At 35.8% G+C, this 22,992-nt stretch overlaps 1 protein-coding gene, 1 long non-coding RNA gene and 1 other non-coding gene across 4 annotated transcripts; all 3 read right to left on the bottom strand.

Moving 5' to 3' along the window:
* Positions 1-5,077: 5,077 nt before the first annotated feature.
* LOC113765216 lies at positions 5,078-6,184 on the bottom strand. The gene is made up of 2 exons (XR_003467706.1): positions 5,887-6,184; positions 5,078-5,627 (listed from the first exon to the last, which is right to left on the bottom strand). It is a non-coding gene; the product is annotated as an uncharacterized LOC113765216 (long non-coding RNA).
* An 8,735-nt stretch (positions 6,185-14,919) lies between these two features.
* LOC113767226 lies at positions 14,920-15,055 on the bottom strand. The gene has a single exon (XR_003467944.1). It is a non-coding gene; the product is annotated as a small nucleolar RNA snoR86 (small nucleolar RNA).
* Positions 15,056-18,226: 3,171 nt separating this feature from the next.
* On the bottom strand, positions 18,227-20,890 carry LOC113765276 (shewanella-like protein phosphatase 2). Of its 2 annotated transcripts, none has more exons than XM_027309396.1 (2): positions 20,781-20,890; positions 18,227-19,885 (listed from the first exon to the last, which is right to left on the bottom strand). In XM_027309396.1, exon 2 carries the CDS (start codon positions 19,696-19,698, stop codon positions 18,412-18,414), a length of 1,287 nt encoding a protein of 428 aa, XP_027165197.1. In that variant the 5' UTR covers positions 19,699-19,885; positions 20,781-20,890; the 3' UTR covers positions 18,227-18,411. The 2 variants fall into 2 exon arrangements, with proteins under 2 accessions (XP_027165197.1, XP_027165196.1); XM_027309395.1 differs by having other exon boundaries at positions 20,786-20,890.
* Between the last annotated feature and the right edge of the window lie 2,102 nt (positions 20,891-22,992).

Below are 22,992 nucleotides of genomic sequence, written 5' to 3'. Positions count from 1 at the left end.
TGCGCTTCTCACATATTTTAATGTGTCAAAACATCTTCCACTTTGCGTATTTTTTTCTGTCTACATATCTAAAAAAGATAAGAAATTTGAAAAAGTGAAACCGCTTGGTAAAATAAACTTAAATGTTGATTGTATACTATTTGCATACAAGAGAGAAATGGTGGAAAAGCATTTTAGCAATGTGGTGACTTGTTCGAGGCCATCGGGATTGTACATGACTCCAACATCAGGAGATCTTTTATATTATAAATTATAACTATTATACTATTACACCAATACAAGTTAATACAATTAATAAGAACGATTATTATCTCACAAAAAATTGTTTTTGAATTTCACTGTCATAGTGAGAGTTATATTAGTAGATGTAATTAAGAACCCTTATAGATCTATGATCTCCAGAATATGTCTTGAATTTAGTGGTCATCGGAATTTAACTTATCCAAATTCTTTCCTACCAAAAAAAAAAAAAAACAGCTTTTAGACCATTGGGATTGTATAAGTTTGTATGAGGAAGCTTTTTTTTTTTTTGACACAGTGGGTATTCGAGATTCGACGGAATAATATTTCGAGCCCGACTAATCTCACTGTGCTTATTGCCCCTGTCCCAAGAGACACCAGACGTTAATAGGGATCGAACCGTGACCACCCGATGCCAGTACCTGGAGAAGCACCCCAAAACCAGCCGAGCCAACTTGTATGAGGAGGCTAACAGAGTCAATTTCTGCAACTTTTGTTCCTATGCCAGCACAATTTGATCACAGACATCGGTTGCCTTGAAGGTAGTGAAAGTTTACTACTCAAACAGCAACAGCTGATGAAGCATTAATTACAAGTTGAGCATGCTTCAGTGTCTGGGCATAATTCTGGGGTGCTCAAAGGTGTTAATATCCAGACGTGCATTTGCAAACTTGTCTAGTCGGTAAGTATTACATCATACCTTTTCCAGACGTGCACCTCCTTAATTTTTTTAAAATTTGTAGAATAGCCTATGAAAAGTTTAGTTTTTCCATTGTTGCCTTACTTTTGGACCACTTAAAATTTGATAATATTCCCTCCAACTCTACAATTGCTTCCCAAAAGTTTTAAAAGTTTTTACAGTTATCACCATCATTTCTACAATGCAACATTAAAATAAAATATATTATATGATGCTATTTTTATTTTCTTTTTAACAAAGTTTATTCACTTAACATAACACTTTTCTTATATGTCAAACCATATGAATTACAAGCAATCCAAACATTTATTTGATAGCTTGACTATGTATAACTTTATCTGCCTATTGTGTATATGAAAATATACATCTAGTACTCAATAAATAATTCAATTATTATGCACTTTTATACAATTTTTATGCATAGTTTTAATTATTGTGTAATTTTATACCATTAAATGACCTGATAATGATTGCAAATAAAAACAAGTTGTAGACAATTCTTTTCTAAATTATTTTAGTATTGAATAAAGTTGTGGTAGTACATTGTAGACATTTAGTTATCTCAAAAATCTGTCATACGTTGTAAACTTCTACTAATATTATTACGGAGATTATGGTATCATACTCTCAAATTAAATTCACGATTAGCTGGTGAAATAAGTGTTTTGGATTAACTTGAATCATTTAGACTTTGAACCACTATTATCACTAAGAAATAGTAAAAATTAAGGGAATGGTTATTTAAAAGGACCATAGAATTTTCCTGTTACTACATCCCCTAAACAAAGATCTTGATTTTGCCACTGGAGACAGGCATATCCCTAGTCTGAGGAGGTGAAGTGGTGGTGTTCTCACTGTTCCAAGTCATCTATCAGAAGATCAAAACGAGCGCTGAAATTGCCTGAAGAAGAATTATTCAAGTTTGATAGCTGGGACATGGAGAAGAATTCCAAGAACCTCAATGTTTCTTTTTCTTAAATGTTAAAGTCTCTTGAGCGACACATGGGCAAATAGCGTCTTAGGCATCTACGGCTCTCTTTATCTGTTGGGGTTGGTGTAGTCCTTTGTGAAATTTTTTTTTGCTGTATCAGTGTAATGCTGGTTCTTTTTTGGGTAAGTTAAAATTTATTCTCAAGCAGTAAAATGTACGTTACAATCAATACAATAAAGCTGATCCACAAGGTGGGATCAGTGAAATAAACAATGAGACATGAACAACCAAAATCCAGCTAAAATTACAATCGCCGAAATATGGATTGAGACAAATTCCATTCGCACTGCAGTCACATATTGGATTGAGGCTTAATGACCCTGTCAAGCACATCTGCCTACTTCTCACTAAGGAGCATACTTGTTTTTGTAAACTTATAGCGTCAATGTAAGAGTTTGTGAATATCTTTTGATTTCTTTCATTCCAAACACAATAAACTGCGGTAACATGCACCGGTTTAAGCACCAAATTCTGTAAACTTTTAGCTTTCGTAGTCATGGTAGCCCAACTAATACTCTCCTACCAACTACCTTCAAACCATATGATGTTGCATTTCTGCAGTAAATACTACCATAATCTGTAAGTGAATGGACAAGAGAAAAATAAATGATCATGACTTTCAACATTAGCCTGACAAAACACACATGAAACTGATGCAATGACACCATAATTTTGGTAGTGCTTTTTTGGTGCTATTAGAGTAGACTTTCTGAACTTTTGCATGATATTCACCATAATTAAGAGCAGAAAGTCTTTCACGGTGCTATTATGGTGAATATCACGGTGCTATTAGAGTAGACTTTCTACTCTGATCTACTCTTAATTTTATCACGGTGCTATTATGGTGAATATAAGAGCAGATATTCAACATAAAATAAAATATTAAATTTAATCATTTTATTCTATTAGCAAAAGTTCAAGTTTGGTGTTATTACAGTAACTTTTTTTTATTTAAAAATAAAATATTAAATTTAATCATTTTATTCTATATTATAAACTAAATAAAAAGATAAATACATTTAACAATTTTCAAGTTACACATTATCCAATACAATAATCAATTATTAGATTATGTCTCCAAACAGTATATTTAAAAGCACTTAATAAGTATTTTTATTAAGAGGTCTATTGTAAAAGTATTTTTCAATAAATTACCACAATCGTAAACGAACCATTAACATGTTTGGTGAAAGTGGACTATACGTCAAACATAATTTATTTGTTTCAGGGGTAATTTTGTCCCATCACTCCACCCAAAATACTGGCAACTCCTCTTTTTTTCATTGACATTTATTTGTTTCAGGGGTAATCTTTTGAAGAGGCATGCGGGGTAGATGATATAGAAAAAGTTTTCGTCCCAAAAAGCTGTTATTTGAACCAGATTCTATATTTTAATATTTTAGAGAGATTTTTTCTGCTGCGAATATGCGTTAAAGCGACCATAGGACCCCTATAGCAAATTAGTAGTTTGACAGGCCCCACATATTTTTTTGGTCCAAAACAGGACCCACTATATATATAAAACAGCACCAGCACCAGCACCAGCACCATATTATTTGGGAACGCATTTGTATTTGGCTCGTTCGAATAAAAACTTGATCGTTTGATAATCGATCCGAATTCGAGTGCAATATTACGTTGGTTTAATAACTAAGCCAAACACGCGCATGGTCGCAAATTATTCATATAGTTCATGAATACATTTATAATTATAAAATAAATAAATATAAACATAAATATATTTAATATTATTAAATACATATTATATTTTACTAAAAAAGTAATTATACATAAATTAGTTATTATTTACTTTTTTAAGACAAAGAAATACAATTAAACCTATTTTAAATAATGTATCATTTATTAAAAATATAATTAAATCATCTTTAAAATGAAATTTGAGGTCGAGCTCGAATTCGTCTTTTTTAGAATAACGAGTTGGTCCAAGTTTGAACTCGAATATTTATAAACACGAATTCGACTCATTTGTTAATATCTAGATAGCTATGTTATGCTTTAGACCAAGATGCGGAAACCATCTAACGTAATAAATGAGTTCTAAATGTCTATTATTAATTAGCTAGTTGTCTAAAAATTGTGAAATATGTTAAGCTTTTACAGAATAATAGTCCGTTCGATTTATGATAGAAAAAGAAATCAAGAAATGCATGCATGAGCTCCGATATCTAGAATTGTTATTTTTTCCCTATGCCAAGACAATTTGATCATAGACATTGGTTGCCATTTTTTGGGGTAAATTACTTATAACTCCCATGTGATTTTACATAATGCCAGATGACTCTCTAAAATTTCAAATTAGCCACATAACCCCTCTATAGTTTTATGTAAAGTGAAAAATGGATAGAATACACAATCAGTTATAGTGTTTATATCAAATGCGCTCTCAAAGCATATGTGATAAAATATTAATATCCATGTAACCCTTTATAGTTTATATAAATATTCACTTTATCCCTTATAAGTTATAAATATCCTCTTTTACTTTTGTACAAGATAATTAAGTCGTCGATTGATTTAGCATTTAAATAAAGGTATTATTGGTATTTCAATTAAGGACGTTAAATAGGCTATTTTTCATCAAATTCCACTTTACATAAAATGATGAGGGGGTCATTTTGTAGTGTTAAGGGGGTCATATAGCAATAGGCGAAACCACAAGGGGGTCATATGTAATTTACCCTTTTTTGCTTTTTTCTCTTGTCAGTGTATTTTTATTTATGCAATATGAAGGCAAAAACGAGCTTCAAGCCTGATATAGAAAGGGGCATATCCCTGGTCTGACGAGGTGAAGGGTTGGTGCTTTCATTGTTCCAAAGTCATGTATCAGAAGACCAAAAAGCCAGAAGATCAAAATGCCAGCTAAGATTGCACTGAGAAGAATTATTCAAGATCACAGATATGTAGCTGGGAAATGGAGAAGAATTTCAAGAAGCCTTAATGTTTCTTTTTATTAAATATTGAGTCTGTCGAGCTATAGTTGAGCAAATAGTAGTGTTTTAGGTATTTACAGCTCTCTTTACATTTTGGGGTTGGTGTACTCTCTTTGCTAAAACTTTTTCCGCTGTACCAGTATAATGCTGGTTTAAATTAAAGGGTAAAGGTAAAAAAAGATAAGAGTATCACAATAAACAACAAAAAACGACCACAACCATATAGATATTTTTGCAGTACTTTCACAACAAAGATAGTAAACGCAAAGAAATTACATCAACTACTTGACAAGGACACAAGTTCCGTTTAGCATAGACTGCTTTTTATTGGCATGAGACTATCATTCATGATAATTTGCTTCCCATAAAGCGAATGCTAGATCCCATGTCATCGACCAGAAAACCAAAAAAAAAAATGCAGAAGCACAATACATATTATACAACACATGCAGGCGACAAACCATTCAGTACTTGAAGGGTTTCTTGACACAATACTTACCAATTCACTCGCAGTCACCGACACAAATGCCGTAATTAAAACGTATATAAGCACAATAACAACCAGGGTCGCACTCGACCAACAGCGAACAGGATGCTCCATATGGAACTCCAATCTTGGAGCTCATTGCTTTTGCGGGCAATTTTATGAGCATCTCCTTTTCTTGGTGGTCGATTTCCCGCAGTTTCCTTGGTGGGGTGGCTGCCTCAGCTTCCAGTATCTTGCCACCTGGTGCCATGACCACCACTGCAATAAAGACTCAAGTTATCTGATCAATGGTATTATTAATTGGTCATTTTCCAAAGAATTAAAATTTCTTGATGATACATATAAAATCCAAAATTAAAATAACTTGATATGCCGTTAATTCATCATAGTTTACAATAAATAATGGTAAATGATATTTGTACTCTTAAAAAAAAAAGCCCTTAGCACTCTACCTCACTTTTATACTGACTGAACTGACAAATATGTCTCTAAAATATTACTAAGATTACAACATTACCCTCTCTACAATCTTTAGTTTCTTCGTCTTTTCGTCTTGCTATAGCCACAGCCGTCAATCAACCTTGCCAATGCAAACCGATCCTAAAGTGAATATCCTGATAACCTAGCCAAAACTCTAACTCACCGTTACCTAGCTACTTTGTTTCTCCCTTGTTTGAATTAGTCGAATTAGTTGATTTTACTATAGTTTTGGGGTGCGTATGAAGGCTCAGCTATCTGTGGCTCGTTGATGACAAAGTTTAGAACGGGAGATGTACACAATTGTGGCAGACACTATAGCAATTTAAGGAGCAGGCTATTGGAGGATATATCAAGACAGAGATAAGCACTTTGAGTAGAGGAATATCCAACCAAGAGACAAGGAGTTGATTTGGGTTCAAGTTTGTGAGAGGTGTAAGGACGGAGCCAGGGATAGCAGAGGCAGCCAAAACTTCGAAGTTTATTGTAGTTAGGGACAGTGCCAAAAAGTTTAAGGAATGGAGACTCATTGTTGAGAGTAGGTGTCGAGAGACGATTTATAAGATATACGGCTGTGGAAAAGGCAAAGGACCAATAGGCCAGAGGCATAGATGCGTGAGAAAGGAGAGAAAGTCCAGTTTCAACAATATGACGATGGCGACGTTCAGAATAGCCGTTGTGTTCAGGAGTATGAGGAGGAGAGGTGAGATGAGAGATGCCATTGATTGTTAGGAAGGAAGAGAGGGCCTGATATTCGCCACCATTATCAGAGTAAAGCGTTTTGATTTCACAGTTGAAGAATTTTTCAACCAAGGCCTTGAAGGAAATGAAAACATTACGAGCATCAGATTTGCGTTTCAGCGGATACAGCCACATATATTTTGTGAAATGATCAACAAAGAGAATATAGTATTTAAAGTTGTCAATGGAGTACACAGGTGAAGTCCAAACATCCGTGAAGACAATTTCAAGTGGAGAAGAAGTGAACAAGGTAGACACAGAGAAAGGTAATTTGTGACTCTTATTACAATGACAAGAATTGCAATGAGAGTTGAGAGAGGAAGAATTTGAGACATCCAGATTGAATGATGAGACCATGTGTTTGAGTGTCGGTAGTGATGGGTGACCAAGTCGGTGATGCCAGGCAGGGTATGTGGTCTTTGTTGTGGAGAAAGCAAGCAATGGTGATGAAGCCGAGGAGATGGGCCACTCATAGACACCATTTTTAGTTTGGCCTTGGAAGAGCATGGCTTTCGATTGAAGGTCCTTCACAAAGAAAGATGATGGTAAGAATTCAATAGAGGCATTATTTGATTTGCAGAACTGAGAAATGGAAATTAAATTACGTTTCATGGTTGGAGCACAAAGGACATTAGAAAGAGTGAAAGAGTGAGAAGAAGTAGGCAGAGAAGTTGAACCCGTGTGTGTGATAGGAATGCCAGAGCCATCTCCAATCATGATTTCATCTGGACCAGTATAGGGGTTGTGAAAGGAGAGGTTTTGAAGGTCAGTTGTAATGTGATGCGTAGCACCACTGTCCAATAGCCAAGGATCATGTGATGGGGAGTTTGAGGTAGCAACATGAGCTTGAGCTTGCCAAGGAGGGGGTGCACGAAGTGGCGGTGAACTGACAGCGCGTGATGGTGGTGAAGCATGAGGAAATTGTTGGCGGAAGAGAGTGCACTGAGGGACCACATGACCTTGACCACGGCACCACTGGCATTTGCCCAGAAATGGACGCATTGGTCGGTTGTAGTGGCTGGGAGCGGACTGCAAGGTTGGAGGACGAGCAGGCCATGGTGGGTGATTGCTCGGTGACCGCTGATTTGAGCGTTGTGTGTGTGTGAGGTGGGCAGAGGCTGGAAAACCTGGTGAGGAATTGCGCAAGGACAGCTCTTTGTTGATGAGTTTTTCATGGAGTTCATCAAAGGTGATGACCGTGTCGCGGCTGTTGACTGCATCAATGACAGATTGGAATGTGTCATCAAGGCCGTCCAAGACTTTCTCAATTAAGTCTTCATGATCAAGTGGTTTTCCAAGGGTGGCAAGTTCATCAGCTTTGGTCTTGATGGCTTGCATGTAATCGGTAACAGATTGTGATCCTTTGGAGATGTTCTTCAGGTTGTCCTTGATTTGTTTGATATGTCCACGAGAGGGACGAGCATAGGTGTTGGCGAGGGCTTTCCAAGCATCATGAGATGTTTTTGACTGAGCAATGAGCGGAACAAGGTTGGGTGACATCGTGCCCACCAGCGCGCCAAACAAAAGCTTGTCTTGTCTCAGCCATGTCTGATATGCCGGATTGGGGGAAGCTGCATTGTTGGCAGTGATGGTGGCAGGAGGAGACGGCTGCGAACCGTCAATGAATTTGTGCAGGTCATAACCTATGAGGATGGCTTCGATCTGAGTTTTCCAAGAGAGATAATTTGTGGAGGTAAGTTTGATGGAGTTGTGGATGGTGATCAAGGTTAGAGGACTGTTTGGGTCATGAGTATTTGGGAGAACAACCTGAGTATTTCCAGTTGCCATGGATGTTGCAGATCAGAACCTAATCTCGTATGAGATAGGCTCTGATACCATGTAGAAGAGAGGTGAGGAAGAAGAGAGGCTTGCATATAATGTTTTCCCCTACCTTTCCTAGCGATTGCCTTAGTATTTAAACACAAAATACAGCCTAGAGGATGTGTTCTGTTACAACAGATATACCTATCGGAGACTAATTCTAAGCAGAACTAACTACCAGAAATCTAGGAGACAGAGCATCGGTTATGTTATCTTTTCAGAAGAGAGAGTCTTGAAAGGGTAGCCTTGTAAGTGTTGGAGGCATATCTGTCAATTTAGTTCTGATAAAAGAAATTTGAAGTTGTTTAAAAATTTTTCTGAAGTGCTAACCTCATTTGCCCAAATGAAAAAAAAAAAAAAGAGTAGTAACCTAGCTTGTGTACTTACAAGTTGCAATGAGCACGAGAACACTTATGAAGGCAAGCTTGGCCATGTCTTTAGTCTCTCTAGTGAAATGCTTGCCCACATGAGGCAGTATTTATAGGGTGAGAGGGGACCTGCAATTGCATATATATATATATATATATATATATATTATACACGCGCCTGCACATTATCATATATATTTGACATCTTCTGGTTGCCAGACTTCCAATGATGAATTTGCACTGTCGCTTGGAAAAATCAAGTTCTTGGTGCAATATTGGTTGTATTATTGTTATTGTTATTAGTATTATTATTATTGTGTGGTACAAGGGTGAACTAGAATATGCAGTACAAATTTTTCTCCATCTCTTGCGTGGAGGTACCAAATTAAGTTGTTTACTTGACCAATTAAATACAAAAGCGTATTTTCTCTTCAAAAATTGATTATTTATCATTAATCCTCCCTCTCCTAAAAATATTATATATTTTTTAACAACATTGAATTAATTATTTTTTTAACAACATTGAATTATTTATTTATTAAACTTTGCGACAGCGGTACTTGTGTATATGTTTGGGAATATTGACAATGATACCGAAGTTCTTATTATTTTTGTAGCTCAATATACAAAACATAGAATAGAAGACATTATTCAAAGGACACATTTTTCGAATAATGGACGCAATTATCATTGAAGAGCAGAAATCAAGGACACATCTTTCAAAGAAATAAATGTGCAGATAATAGCTCAAATAATGGACCCAATTATCATTGGAAAGCAGAAATCAAGGACACGTTTTTTAAAGAAATAAATGTGAACAAAAAAAAAAAAAGAGGAGTTCCCACCCAACACTGTATAGTAGAGTAGCATATTTTTCACTATGTTTATTCATCAATAGACATATTGAGCCAAGGAATAAATATTTGAATTTGTGGCATCTACTGCACTGTACTTGACATGGATACCCCCTTTAAGACAAAAATATATGTTGGGTCCTTTAATTTTGAGATAAAAATATATGTTTTTTTAACATATTATCTAACAATTTGGAGTATAATTTAAAGCTTGCCTTTTACCAATATTTGAAAAGCACAAAAGTTGGACTCAGCTCGAGAATTCAGTAACTTTAGCTGATTTAGAAACTTTCTCAACTTTTTATTTAGTCAAAAAAGGGGGAAAAAGGTATAGACTTATAAACCTATCCACTTGTATTGATTATCTTAGAATTCTCAAGTAGCAAGAATTAAAAAATAATTGTATTCATATCAGTGTTGTAACTCAGGAGTTTTCCCGATGACTTTTCAATTGCTTATTATATGGTACTTATTATTAATCCCAAAAATTAAATTTGAAAGCTCTTTACTTAAAAGTTGTCATGTTTTGAGTTTTTAGTTAACTTTTTCTATTCAGCCGACCTTTTATGCTACGCCTCCTAATATTGCCTTGGCCATCTAATTGGACCAAACTAACTAAGATATTAAGCATATGTATCTATACAAAGTTGAAAGATTAAGATAAGTACATCAATCAAAACATAGAAAAAAAAAGGGACAAAAACTTGAGGTATTTGTTTTATTGTTTAGCTAAATGCTTGCTATTAGTTCATATGGCCTCATTAAAATTGTAATTTACATTTCACAACAGGGTTAAAATGCCCGTATTGTGTTCAGAAAGCATCTTCACAAACCAACCTCTATATGCTCCAATTTATTGAGAATTTTCGTTGGGCAAAGTGCTTCATTAGTGACTGAACTTTCACACATGTCATATTTTGGTCACTAAACTTGTTTTTTTTTTTTTGTCTCAAACTAATCACTCAAAATTCCTAGTTTCTTCTCTCTCCCCATTTAACATGTTTGGTAAAAGTGGACCACGTGCAAATTTTCAAAAGTGATCCACACCGTTTTATTTTTATTTTTTTCTGTCAATCTGCAGTTTTTACACTACTCCTATTCTTACACGGACCTATATAAGAGAGGGTCCAATTGAATTAAGGGAAACCGATGGGGAATGAATCACCATTTTCGAACCAAATGGGTGCACTGCTCCTGCTCCTCACCTGTTTCTCGATCTTCTTTATACACTCTCTCTTTCAATCTTGTCCAGTCTCTCTCAAGATATTTAAGATAGCAGATATGATATGAAAAAGAGCTCCTTCTATTCACAAAAACATTGCATTTGTACAATTTTAGTTGTTTTCCCAATGCAAAATCAGATTATCAAAATAATCTGAAAACAATTGCAAAGCCAAGAGATAACTCTTAAATCATTTTCAAGCACAGATTCTGGACCATCGTGTAGACCACTGTTGAACCACTGATCTTAGCTCAATGGCCACCACCAAAGTTGGTGGAGTGGGAGGTCAGGGGATCAAATCCTACCTCCCGCCATTGGCCACAACATGTGGCAAGCCACTTCATGTGGCTTCCAGACGAGTGCGTAGTGCACTCATTTGGGCCGATAGGTGGTTCAGTCCCTTCCGATTTTTCCTTGACCTCTTCAGGTTCTCCCCTCCCCATAGCATAGAATAATTGTAGGTCTATCATATCGAAAAAAAAAGTGTAGACCATTGTTGGCCTGCTCATTGATTTGGTTGCAGAGAAAGTTAAATCTTTTGGAGAGATTGGGCTAGATGATTTAGAAAACTTTTTTGGGCCCCAAAAATCTGTTATATTTGAACCAGATTCAATATTGCAATATTTTAGGGAGATTTTCCCTGCTACAGAATATGGGTTAAAGCGACCATGGGGACCCCTAGATAGGCCCCGCTCCATTTGATTTAACTATTTTTTGGAATATTTTTGAAATATTTTACTATAACATTGTATATGAAAAAATTTTACTGTAGATGTTTTTTATGATATTTTTGGAGGAATTTTTAAAATATATTTTGAGATACATTTTAAAATTAAAATATTTTTAGAATACTTTTTAAAAATTAATATTACCACCCATAATCACCAACACCACCCCCTCCCTCATTCTTTCTCCTCTCCCTCCCTCTTCCTTTTCCTCTTCCTCCTTCCTTCCTCTTTCCTAACACCCTCGATCAGGTCGCGGCCAGATCGCATTGGAGGGTGGCGGGGAAGAGGCGCAAAGGAGGAAAAGGGAGGGGGAAGAGAAAGAGGGAGGGAGGGGATGGTAGCAGTGGTAGGTAGAATTGAGAGAGGGGGGTGGTGGCGATAGTAGATGGTGGGTGGGGGTGGTGGCGGTGGTGATGGGTGATGGTGATTGGTAGAAAATGTTGTAGAATTTATTTATTTTTTAAATTTTTTATGTATAGTTGTGAGTTGTTTTTGATGTATTTTATGTATGAAATGTTTTTTTAGTTGTTTTGTTTGTATATTTTTGTAATATTGTATTTAAAAAACTTGTTTTTGAAAAATAAACTAATCCAAACGGATTAAATATTTTTTTGGTCCAAAACAGAGCCCATTATTTATACGTGTCAGATAAGGATAGGCCTCACTGACACGGGACTGTCTTTGTGAATTGATGAGCTTTCATTTCCTTCACTTTGGATGTGTCGTTGGGCTGCATTCAAGAGCGAACCAAATTGGACTCGATTTAGCATTGGTGGATAAGCTTCAATTATTGTTATTTGACTTTTCAGCCCCTAGGCCTTGCACAGATGTAATCCAATTACAACATTATTCTCATTATTATTATTTGAACTTATATTTATTACTACTATTTTGAATTACCATTTGAAGTTAAATTTGACAGATCTATGTGACAGGTTTACTGGGACTTATTAAAAATTATAGAATTCTATCTGTCTTTTCAAAAGTTCATACTTTTTTGCTCATATTACTATTTTCATTAGCATTTGACTGTATCTTTTTTCACATCTCTCTCTCTCTGTAAGTGAGAGATGTTGAATTTAAGATCTTCTACTTACAATTCCTCCCACTTTAATGTGATTTTGATATTTTCAAAGGTCTCAAGAAAAGTGAAAAAAAATTTCATCCTTATATTTCATTCCTAAGTTTCAGTCCAAGATTGTTACAATCCTAGATATAGTCCTAGGTTTCAGTCCAAGATTGTTACAAGTCCTTGTACCAGGATTATTTCAATACAGTCCTAGGTTTCAGATTGTTACAAGATTGTTACATGTCCTAGGTTTCAGTCCAAGATCAAAGTAACAACCTACTTACAATCCCTCCCACTTTCCATCTGTATTTCAGTCCTGGTATCTTGGACTGTATTTCAGTCCTGGTATAATGTGATTTTTGGTATTTCATCCTTGTATTTTCCACTTTTTTGGTGTGATTTTGATATTTTCCACTTTCAGGATGGAAAGAAATTTGTTTTTTGAGGTTTCAAACCCTCCATATACTTGCTTGAGTTGGAGCTAATCAATTTATTTGAGCTGATAATGCTTGACTTTATTCAATACATATAAAAACTCAAATTTTGATCATGCAAACTCATGAATAGTTTGAATGGCTTTCATTTATCTATAGCCCTACTTGCTACTAGTGCACCTAAATTTAAAGACATTAATATGATGTGAAAACTATATCGACAACGAGTCACTTCGATAAAAGTTTCTCCAAACGCAATGCTGTCACCTTCAAGCGGAAAGAACAGACATGTGCATCATTAAATTTGGCAAAATGACAAATCGTATGTTGAATGGGGTCAATATTGAGATTTTAATGTAAAACGTTTAAGATGTTCCCTTTGCGACATGGAAAATGGCACTTTCTTTTTCGGACATAAATTGACTCACTTGATAAGGATAAAACTATTTTATCACAAAAAATCATATGTTCGAATCCCTTTTCTATAGATGTGAGAATTGAATTGGTGAGCAATCTGTAAGAATCTTTATAAAAAAAACTTATGATTTCAAGAGCACGTTGTGACTTGCTACAATAATCAAAATCGAATCCACTTAAGCTTTTGAAAAACAAGGAGGAACCAGTGAGTCTTCATATAGATAATTTAATCATTTATAACTTTTTTTCCTTGTGTTGGTTTATCTTTGGTAATGGAAATGCCATCTACAATCCAAATTCTCAACCAAATGAAAATTTGGTATTTAGGTGTATGAATAGCGATAGATATATAATAGAAGAATATGGAGTATAATTTTCAAGGCTACAAGTTACCATATAGAGGACGGGTGCCATAGAGACAATTCTTGACCAAAGAATTTGGTTAAATGTCATATTGTTTGAGGCTATTTTTTGAAGACTCTTTTCTACACAGGTTGAGAGTCAATCCATCAACTTTTACAAGCCACTGTAAACAGATATGAAGATTGAATGGTTTTGATTTCCAGTTTATAACTGTTGAAGCACATGGAGTAGATTTAAATGCCAAGAGGCTATATATCCATTTGTAGCAAGAGCAACGACTATTGACATTAGCCCATTGCTAAAGCAACTTTGCTAAAATCCCCATTGAAGGCGATGCCCTTAATGTTATACAATCCCTCAAACAGCAGATTCATTTCAGAAGAAATAGTAACAAAATGAGACGAGAGGTAGGAATGAAAATGGTAAATGCAGTGATTTACACCTAAGATTTACTAGGAATCCAGAGATTTGCTAGCAGTAATTTCCCTTTTCTAGGTGGCTGGTGAATCGAGAAAAATCCACAAGACTAGTAGAAACAATTTATCATTGAATCATGATATAAATTGGATAACATTCGTAGTTTTTTTTTCCCTATATTTTCAGGATCATTAAAGAAAAGGAACAGAACCCAATATTCAATTTGAATTGCAAGTAATTATCAAGTATTCAATTTCAATTGCAAATGATTTTAAGCCAGTATTGAATTTGATTTAAAATTTGTTCTTCATAGTTACACGTGGCTTAATACCTATCCTTTCTTTTCGTTCATCATTTTTGGTTTCTAATGTTATTTCCCCAACGAAATTAGTTTACATATGCATTCATCAATTCCCAAAATACCAAAAAAACCAAATTAAAAAAAAAAAACGAAAAAACAAAACACCATAACCGGTATACATTATTTAGAATCTTAAAAAAAAAAACCAAGAAATTCTTATCCTAAAAAGCAAGAAATCGGTAAAAGTAAACCCGTTTTCTTTAATTAAAAAAAAAACTTTTAAAGGCATATTGTTTATTTGCATATTAACAAAGAGATGGGGGGAAAAGCGTTTTAGCAATGTAGCGACTTGTTCGAGGCCGTAATCAAAACGGGAACCGAATATCTGAAAGGCACGGAGAATCGCTGTAACGATTTCTATCGCCAACCTTCAATGCAAGAGAATCGTCATCGTAAAAATTGACGCCCTTGCTCTGCAAATTGGCTTAAAATCTTTTTTCCCCAATTTCTCCCACAACAAAATTAATTTAAGGAAATAAAGAGAAAAAGAGAAACAAAGAACAAATTAGTTTGAGAAAGAAAGAAAGAAAAAAAAATGAAGGAAAATAGAGCAACAAGAAAGCGGCTGAACGGATGAAGCTTGGAAGAAGAAGACCTGGAAATCAGAAATGCGATTTGAGCTTAATTTATAGGAAAAACAAACTGATTGAAATCAAACCCTAGCCCAGTGTGGACAGACAAAAATAGCCCTATACTGGAGAAGGTGGGCTGCTGGGGTGGAGAAGGTCCATTACATTCATTTTGTGGCCCAAAAGTTAGGGTTAAGCTTGCTGGTTGCCATTTTAAATTATGGGCCTTTAGAGTCTAGTACAAATTTCTTTGATTGGTTGGGCTTGAGAGCTGGTGGTGCAATTGCGGATTTGAATTAATGGGATTTTTACTTAGAAAAAAGAAATGCTTTTGTGTCTCCACTCTCCAGTTAGCTCTTTGTTACTATCATAACCCCCATAATTTTTAGGATATGACCAGCAAAAAGGAGCATAAGAGGGGTTGGAAAGATCATCATCAACGGTTAATGGCTAAGATTGGCTTAAAAGTTGTTTTTGAAAAACGGTTTTGCTGCAAAAAAAAAAAGTGACTACTTTTCTATATTTAGTGGTTAATGTAATAGGCGTGACATTGGATAACGGAAGGCGCGGGACAAAAAAGAACGTATTTGTAACAATTGTAGATAAATAATAAGGATTAAGTTTTTATTCACTATCAGTGTAGTGAAATTTTTACGCTAACAGGTGTACATGTATGCCACTTATACAAAAAAGTAAATTTCAAATTTGAAATTAGATTACGCGACGTGTATCTATACTAGCTCATGTATACATTGACTGTGCATACAAAATTATTGAAATATTAATCGTGCACAATATTTGCTTTAGAAACCCTTTTTTTTTTTTTTGTCTTTGGAGTTGTTGGGGGGGGGGGTGGTGGATTTTTTTTTTAAAAAAAAACTCTCCATTGAAATATATGCGGCTAAATTTTTAAGTTGTAAAGTATGTGTTGACATCTTTCACCCAAAATAACTCAATACACTGCTCCTTTCATTGTCGTCTTAAATTTTTGATACAATTTCTTATGTGAATTATGTCATACCGGATGATATATTTTTTTTAGGGAATATATCGCAAGGTATGATGCATTTGATATGTATAACATGCTTCAAAAATTAAATTGGCGTAAGTGGAAACTGAAAGAACACGATGTGTAATAGAATATTAGCGATTAAAAATACGACATGTAAAAACTTGTGTTTGTGCTAGTTTCATGCACTATTTCTACTTCTACTCTAACCTAACCTATTTAGGGGAGAATCCAACTAGATCAAAAGGAGTTAAAAGGAGTGGTTCCAACGTTTAAACCAAAGGGATACACTATTTCACACCCCTTTGAGATATAAATGGACTCATAAAAAAGCTAGGTTGAGAGGTGAACCATGGTATTTTTAGGGGTTGCATTCATGTCTAGTTCGCCTAAGTGTGTCCAAGATTCGTGACTTGCATTCCATGGTTTTTATTCATATAAAGAACTTGCTTAAAATCATATGATTGCTTCAAAGCCCTCCGGGACTTGGTCTGGTGGTTGAGGTTGCTGAAGATGGAGCCTTAGGTCCCTAGTTCGAATCTTGCTGCCAGCAAGTTGTGGAGGGTAGAGGGGAATACTCTACTGGGTCTACTCCTTACGGGTCACCCCTAAAAAAAATAAAAATATGATTGCTTCAAAGTTGGAAAATTGGAAACAACTTTGCAGTGATCGTAATCATGCCTTTTAATGTGATCAAATTCAGTAACTCAGTTTCTGATTCAACAGCTGAAATGACCTAAACTTCATAGTCACACCCTGTTAGTATAAATAATCGCCCCAAATTAAACCAAATAAATCACAACCTAAAAGCCAATACAAATAAATTAACATGCCTAAGCTTGCTTTCTTGCCTATCCTTTTGTTCCCAGTCTCAAGTAAGCCTTACCTCTTCATCATGTCAAAATTGCAAAATTTCTAGCATTGCTTAGAGTCTCCTACCTCTGTGTGTGTGTGTGTGTGTGTGTGTGTGTGTGTGTGTGTGTATATATATATATATATATATATTTTGCGCAGTTTACCAATTTCCAGAGGGAATAGGGGCAGGAGAAACGCTGCAGCCAAGTACATTAGCCTCCAGGAAACTGCTTAAAAGTAGGAAGAATTTAACCAAAAGCATTTGCATGATCACAAATTATAACTTTTGTCCTGAAAAATTAGTTGGTCCCAATCCAAGAGGTGATGGAGCTCTTCCTTGCGGTAGCTCCTGTGTTCATAACCCTAGAGATTGTAAGGGTGATTGTGCATGTATTTTTCCTATTTACGTCTGTCTGGGAAAATGTTGTGGTGATTCTTTAGCTTCTCTCTGATGAAATCAGAAGCTCAACTCATCATGCTAATGCTTCACAGTTATTACTAGCGTACCTTGGAAAGGCTTTACATACATACACATATATTGGTGTAGATTCAATATGAGATATATGAGATATAACTATATTGATAAAAAATGGGTAGCAGTTCGACTACTAAATCCCGTACACACTAACAGATTGTGGCACAAGATATCCAGCAAAACCATATCCTTTTTAATGGTACTCATAAAAGGATCCTGATGGCAGAATGGAGAGAATAGTCAGCCTGCACAAAACTCTGAAATATCTCTAAAAATTCTCAACTACATTAACCAGAAGTAATCGTCTTGAATATTGTAATCAACATATTGTTAGCTTAGTCTAGCTGCCAACAATTGCTTGTTAGTTCATTGGCTTGAATCAGGAATGCTATAATGAGTTTGTCATCAAACTCAAGAACTCTGCATTCTCTCTTTGAAATAAGTAAAAGGAACCCAATAGAGCATACATATTGCAGCATGAAAAAGCCATTTAAGCTAGATACATCAAAACACACACGAAAAAGGGACATGTTGGAAGTAAATTATGTTAGTCATACAAGTTGTAAATCAAAAGAAAAGCATGAAGTGCATCAAAAAATTCATTAATAGCTTTATGACAATAAGGGAAAACATGAAAGGCAAGATATGAAAAAAGACAGAAGAATGCTGGACAGAGATTCAGACAGTAACGGTGGATAATTATGATTTCGTGAATAAACTTAGCTTGATGCTAATAAACTGTGAATAAGATTTTTAACAACTGTACAATCACAGGTGATCTACAAATAAATTTAGTAAATATCAATATTTGGTTTCCAAGTTCGAACAAATGCATTTGCTTAGAGTTTCTTGAAATCAAGAATTAAGCATGCACCTCAACTTGCTTCTGCCCTTGTTTAGGGATTACGGATCCAAGTTCATCTTGTAGATTAGCACCCAAAGTCTCATTCTTTCTCTGATACAAAGGATTTGACGTCAAGATCGTGATCTGAGAATTTTCATTAATCTGCAATACCTCAGCCAATCCATTGCCGCATCCCTTTGACATACCCACATCTATCCTGATCGCTCTGTTACTACAAGCTCCATTAATGCCACCTTGCTGAATAGTATGCCCCATAATCATCCTCTTCGCCCCAGGAATTGTGTTCAGAACATATTCAAGAGTTGAACAATCACAATGTTTCCCCACCTTATGGGAGTACTTCCTTGTCCAAACAATGGAATCCTTGCCCTTAACTAACTCCCTAGCAACATTGTCCCTCACCCCAAGAATCCAATCCCTCACATGCTCATTCACCTTCTCCAACCCATACTCTACATGATTAGGCAAAAGCCCTCCATGTGCAAAAACAGAATCGCCTACCACTACAATTGTCTGGTTTCTTGACAAAAACCTCTCCGCAATTGGTCCCTCTGGCCTTAATGCAGCTATACGTGCTCTAATACCACGCAGAAGCTCCGGCTTAACATGAGAAAACTCATGAGGGATTCCGTCAAAAGGGTCCTCTGTGGGGCCACCAAACCCCTCACACAACTTCTTCATGTCATTCCCGACACAGTACCACATAGCCCAATCCTTGAACTCTTCCAAACCCTCTTTAGTTGCAAAACGGAAATCCCCATCAATGTTCATAATTTCGTGATTCCCATTCATAGTAATAATGGTTCCCCCATCCTTGACTGCTTCTCTTCTCAGTTTCTCAAACAAGTACATTATCTTCAGTTCATCACCACCACGATCCAAGATGTCACCAACTTGTACCACAGTGCTGGAGCCACCACACCAGCGATCCTCACCATTAACAAGGCCTGCAAGGCGGAGAGCTTGCTTGGCCTTTGAAAGGTCACCATGGAGATCGCCAATGGCTATGAGCCGAGTAGGAGCCGGGAAGATGGTTTGCAATGTGGTTGAAACTTTGGGGTCAACACTATTGGAATTAAAATCAGGATTGCTTTTGGGGTCAACACTATTGGAATTAAAATAAGGATTGCTTTTTGGTTCTGGATTCAGGCCCTGAGGTAACAGGAAGAGCCCACCGCTCACAGAAAAGTCAACGAAAGTGTCCACGAAAGAGGAGAGCAGAAAAGGGAGGTTTTGGCATGTGATATTGCTTGGGGATGTTTCTAGTTGCTTCATCTCCACCATGTTGGATAAGTTGTGTAAGTCGTAGTACACAACTTAATGGATTTGGAAGTAGGGGCCAGTGTTGCTCTTGGCTACTTTATACGTTTCTCAATTCTAATCAACCTTCCTTTTCAAATATAAATTGATCAAGCATGCCTGAAGAAATTCCTAAGCCTACTCACAGTTACATTACCTCGTAACTTCATCCCTGCTTAAACAAATTTTCAAGAAATGATATCGTAATCAAAACAAACTGGCTGAGGCCTTACAGTAATTTACATTACAAGCATGAGAATTTATAGATGTGTAAGACATATTTCGTGAATAAAACAAAACCAGTTATTAGGCACAACTTAAAACATGCTTCAATGGTTAATGATTGTTGTCATTTGCCTTAAAACATGAGTTCAATTCCCACCTATCCCATTCTACCTTCACACATCCCTCTTCAGTTACTGCAACCAACTTCTCAGACAGCGTTCTCCAAAACTTCTCAGAAGGCACACTAGTTACTCACCATTCATTTCCACTTCTATTAATAGCCGTAGCATGGCATTTTCCATACTGTATTCTCCATTGTTGAAATCAGCAATATCACATATTCTGACGCAATTACTCTGCGAAAATTTGTTATTGGCACTCCCATACACATTGAAAACACTCTCCCTAGACTTTTTAACCACGTGAATCAGACAATAAAACCCCTATGCTTCATTGCATTAACACACTTCCTCGTTGTAAACTTGTAATTAAACTCAATAACACCGGCACTTTTTTCTTCTTTCCTTTTTACCTGAATAGAACACTAATCTCAAACCTTTCCACTTCATTAATCAAATTCACTTATCTCTCTAATAATTCCCATGATGGCTTAAAATTGACTCATGACATCATATACTATAATCAAAAACAAAATGGATCTAAATCACAAAAGGATTAAAAGATTATTAAGCCCAATTAAACGCAATTAACAAAACGATATAAAAGGGGTAATTTCTTGAAATTCAAAGAATTGAAACGAAACCCACAAAAATCCTTTCATCATTCGGAAAATTATAGAGCAGGGATAATCCATTTCAGAAGTATATTAGAGAGAGAAGTACCTTACCTCCTCAGGTTAGGAGAATTTGCATCTGGAACGATGATCGATGAAGGCCGAGCTTTCCAGTTCAGGAGAAGAAGAGAAGACAGACTTGACCTTCAGTCTTTAGGGAATAATCTGTGGAAGATGAGGCAAGTTACTTTACGGGGACTCTTTAAACTTAAATCTCGTAACGGTGGTTGTACCTTTTGCATAAAGATTTGTACCATGAGGGGAAAGTACAAGAATAGTCAAAGCTGTTTCCCAAAGAAGTTTTTGGCTAAATTTAGGGTTAATTCCACTTTGTCCCCCCAAACTTTGGACGATTATCCACTTAAGTCCCTAAACTTCAAAATGGGACACTTAAGTCCCTAAACTTATAAATACCTCCCACTTAAGTCCCTGAACTTATAAATAGGGACACTTTAATCCCTAAACCCTCATAAAATGGGACACTTCGACCACCAACGGCATTCATGATTTGTTAACAATTTTCCTTAAGTGGGAGGTATTTATAAATTTAGGGACTTAAGTGTCCCATTTTGAAGTTTAGGGACTTAAGTGGGTAATCGTCCAAAGTTTGGGGGGACAAAGTGGAATTAACCCCTAAATTTAACTTCTACAAATTTTTTAACCATTTTAACCAGAATAATCTTAAAAAAAAATTTTCAAAAATTTTAAACTACACACTTTGAAACACACAAAACACAAAAAAAAAAAAAAAAAATTTCCTTCTTCCTTTCTCCTTCCACCTCAATACACCACCACCTCCGCCGCCGGCTGACGCCCCCCCTTTTTTTTCCCTTTCTTTCTCCCCACCAACACCGGCAACCTCTTTTGGTGTTGGCCACCTCTTTCTTTTTTTATCCATTCTCTCCTCCTCCCCTCCTCCTCTGCCCGATCTAGTCGCCCGTTTAATGTAATATGTACTTTCCTGCTGATCAATAAAAAAATTTGGTAATGGATTTTCAGTTGAAATCCTTTGCTATTTGGAATTTTCATGGTAATGGGATATCAGTTAAGATTCCTTGCAGTCTGGAAAAATTCCTGGTAGATGTCATTTTTTTGATACAACAAAGTTATTTTTTGTTGCAACTCATTGTCAGAAAGGAGAAAGTGTGCTTTATTGTTGTCATATTTTGGCACATTTAAATGATCATGTTTTATCACGAGGCTTTCCCGTAGAGAAAGTACATAGTGACGAACTACTCAAATGAAATTTGTATAAAAATATTTCCTGCTACTATTATTGTTATTTTAACTTTACACTATTAGACACAGGCTCATGCAATTTGAAGGGGACTAGGTGCGGAAAATTTATACGGATCAAACCAAGAGTTTTCATTCAAGAAATTTTTTGTGGTTTGACAATCAACCTTGAACATTGATTTCAAGAATTCACATTGAGGGTAGATTCTACAGAGGAAAGAATGAAAATCCTTTTAAAATTTCTGCAAAACTCAGACCTTACCTGTAACGTATCCAGGTAAGGAAAATTTTCTCCTCGCCTGATCATATATTGCAGTGTAATATATTTCCTGAATTTCTTGAAAATTGTGACGATCGAATAGCAATTCTTTTTCTGTTGAAATCTGACATTATAGGGTAATTCTTTTTTCAAAAACAGATTAGAATGAATTATTGACCAGGTATAGAATAAGTTATCCTCCTGGCTAAGGTTTACCATAATTAAGGGCTCCAAAAAACTGCAGTGAAATCTTGAGTCTGATTAAGGTTGTATCCCATGGTAACTAATTAGCCCAATAGTGAAAAGGGGATTGGGCATGTTTGTCATGTTTGGTTCCAATTAGGGGTGCAAACGAGTCGAGTCGAATTTTGGTTTAATCGAGTCGAACCTCCAGTTAATTTTATGAAGCTCGAACTCGAACTCGAACTCGATGAACTCAAAATGTCAAGTTCGAACTCGAGTTTAAAAAATAAAAAAAAATAATTTTTTAATAAATAATAAAATATTAGGGATATATACATAATTTTACTATTAAAATAAAAAATAAAAAATAAATATATATATATAATCGAGCTCGCGAGTCCAACGAGTTTAATGTTTTTGAACTCGAGCTCGAACTCGACTTAATTAGTTCGAGTTCGATATTGACCGAACTCGAGTCAAACTCATACTCGAGCCGCTCGCGAGTCACGAGCAGCTCGATTCGTGAACACCCTTGTTTCAATCATTCTTCCTCCTACAACTGAGAAGGTGTTACAAATAAAAG

This window comes from Coffea eugenioides, chromosome 3, assembly GCF_003713205.1.
Source record: "Coffea eugenioides isolate CCC68of chromosome 3, Ceug_1.0, whole genome shotgun sequence".
Classification (NCBI taxonomy): domain Eukaryota; kingdom Viridiplantae; phylum Streptophyta; class Magnoliopsida; order Gentianales; family Rubiaceae; genus Coffea; species Coffea eugenioides.
The sequence above is the reverse complement of the archived record's forward strand: the minus strand, read 5'-3'. Positions and strand labels throughout refer to the sequence as shown.

Excerpts from the sequence above, each read along its gene's own strand:
- LOC113765276 (XM_027309396.1), bottom strand. The coding sequence starts at position 19,698 with ATGGTGGAGATGAAGCAACTAGAAACATCCCCAAGCAATATCACATGC.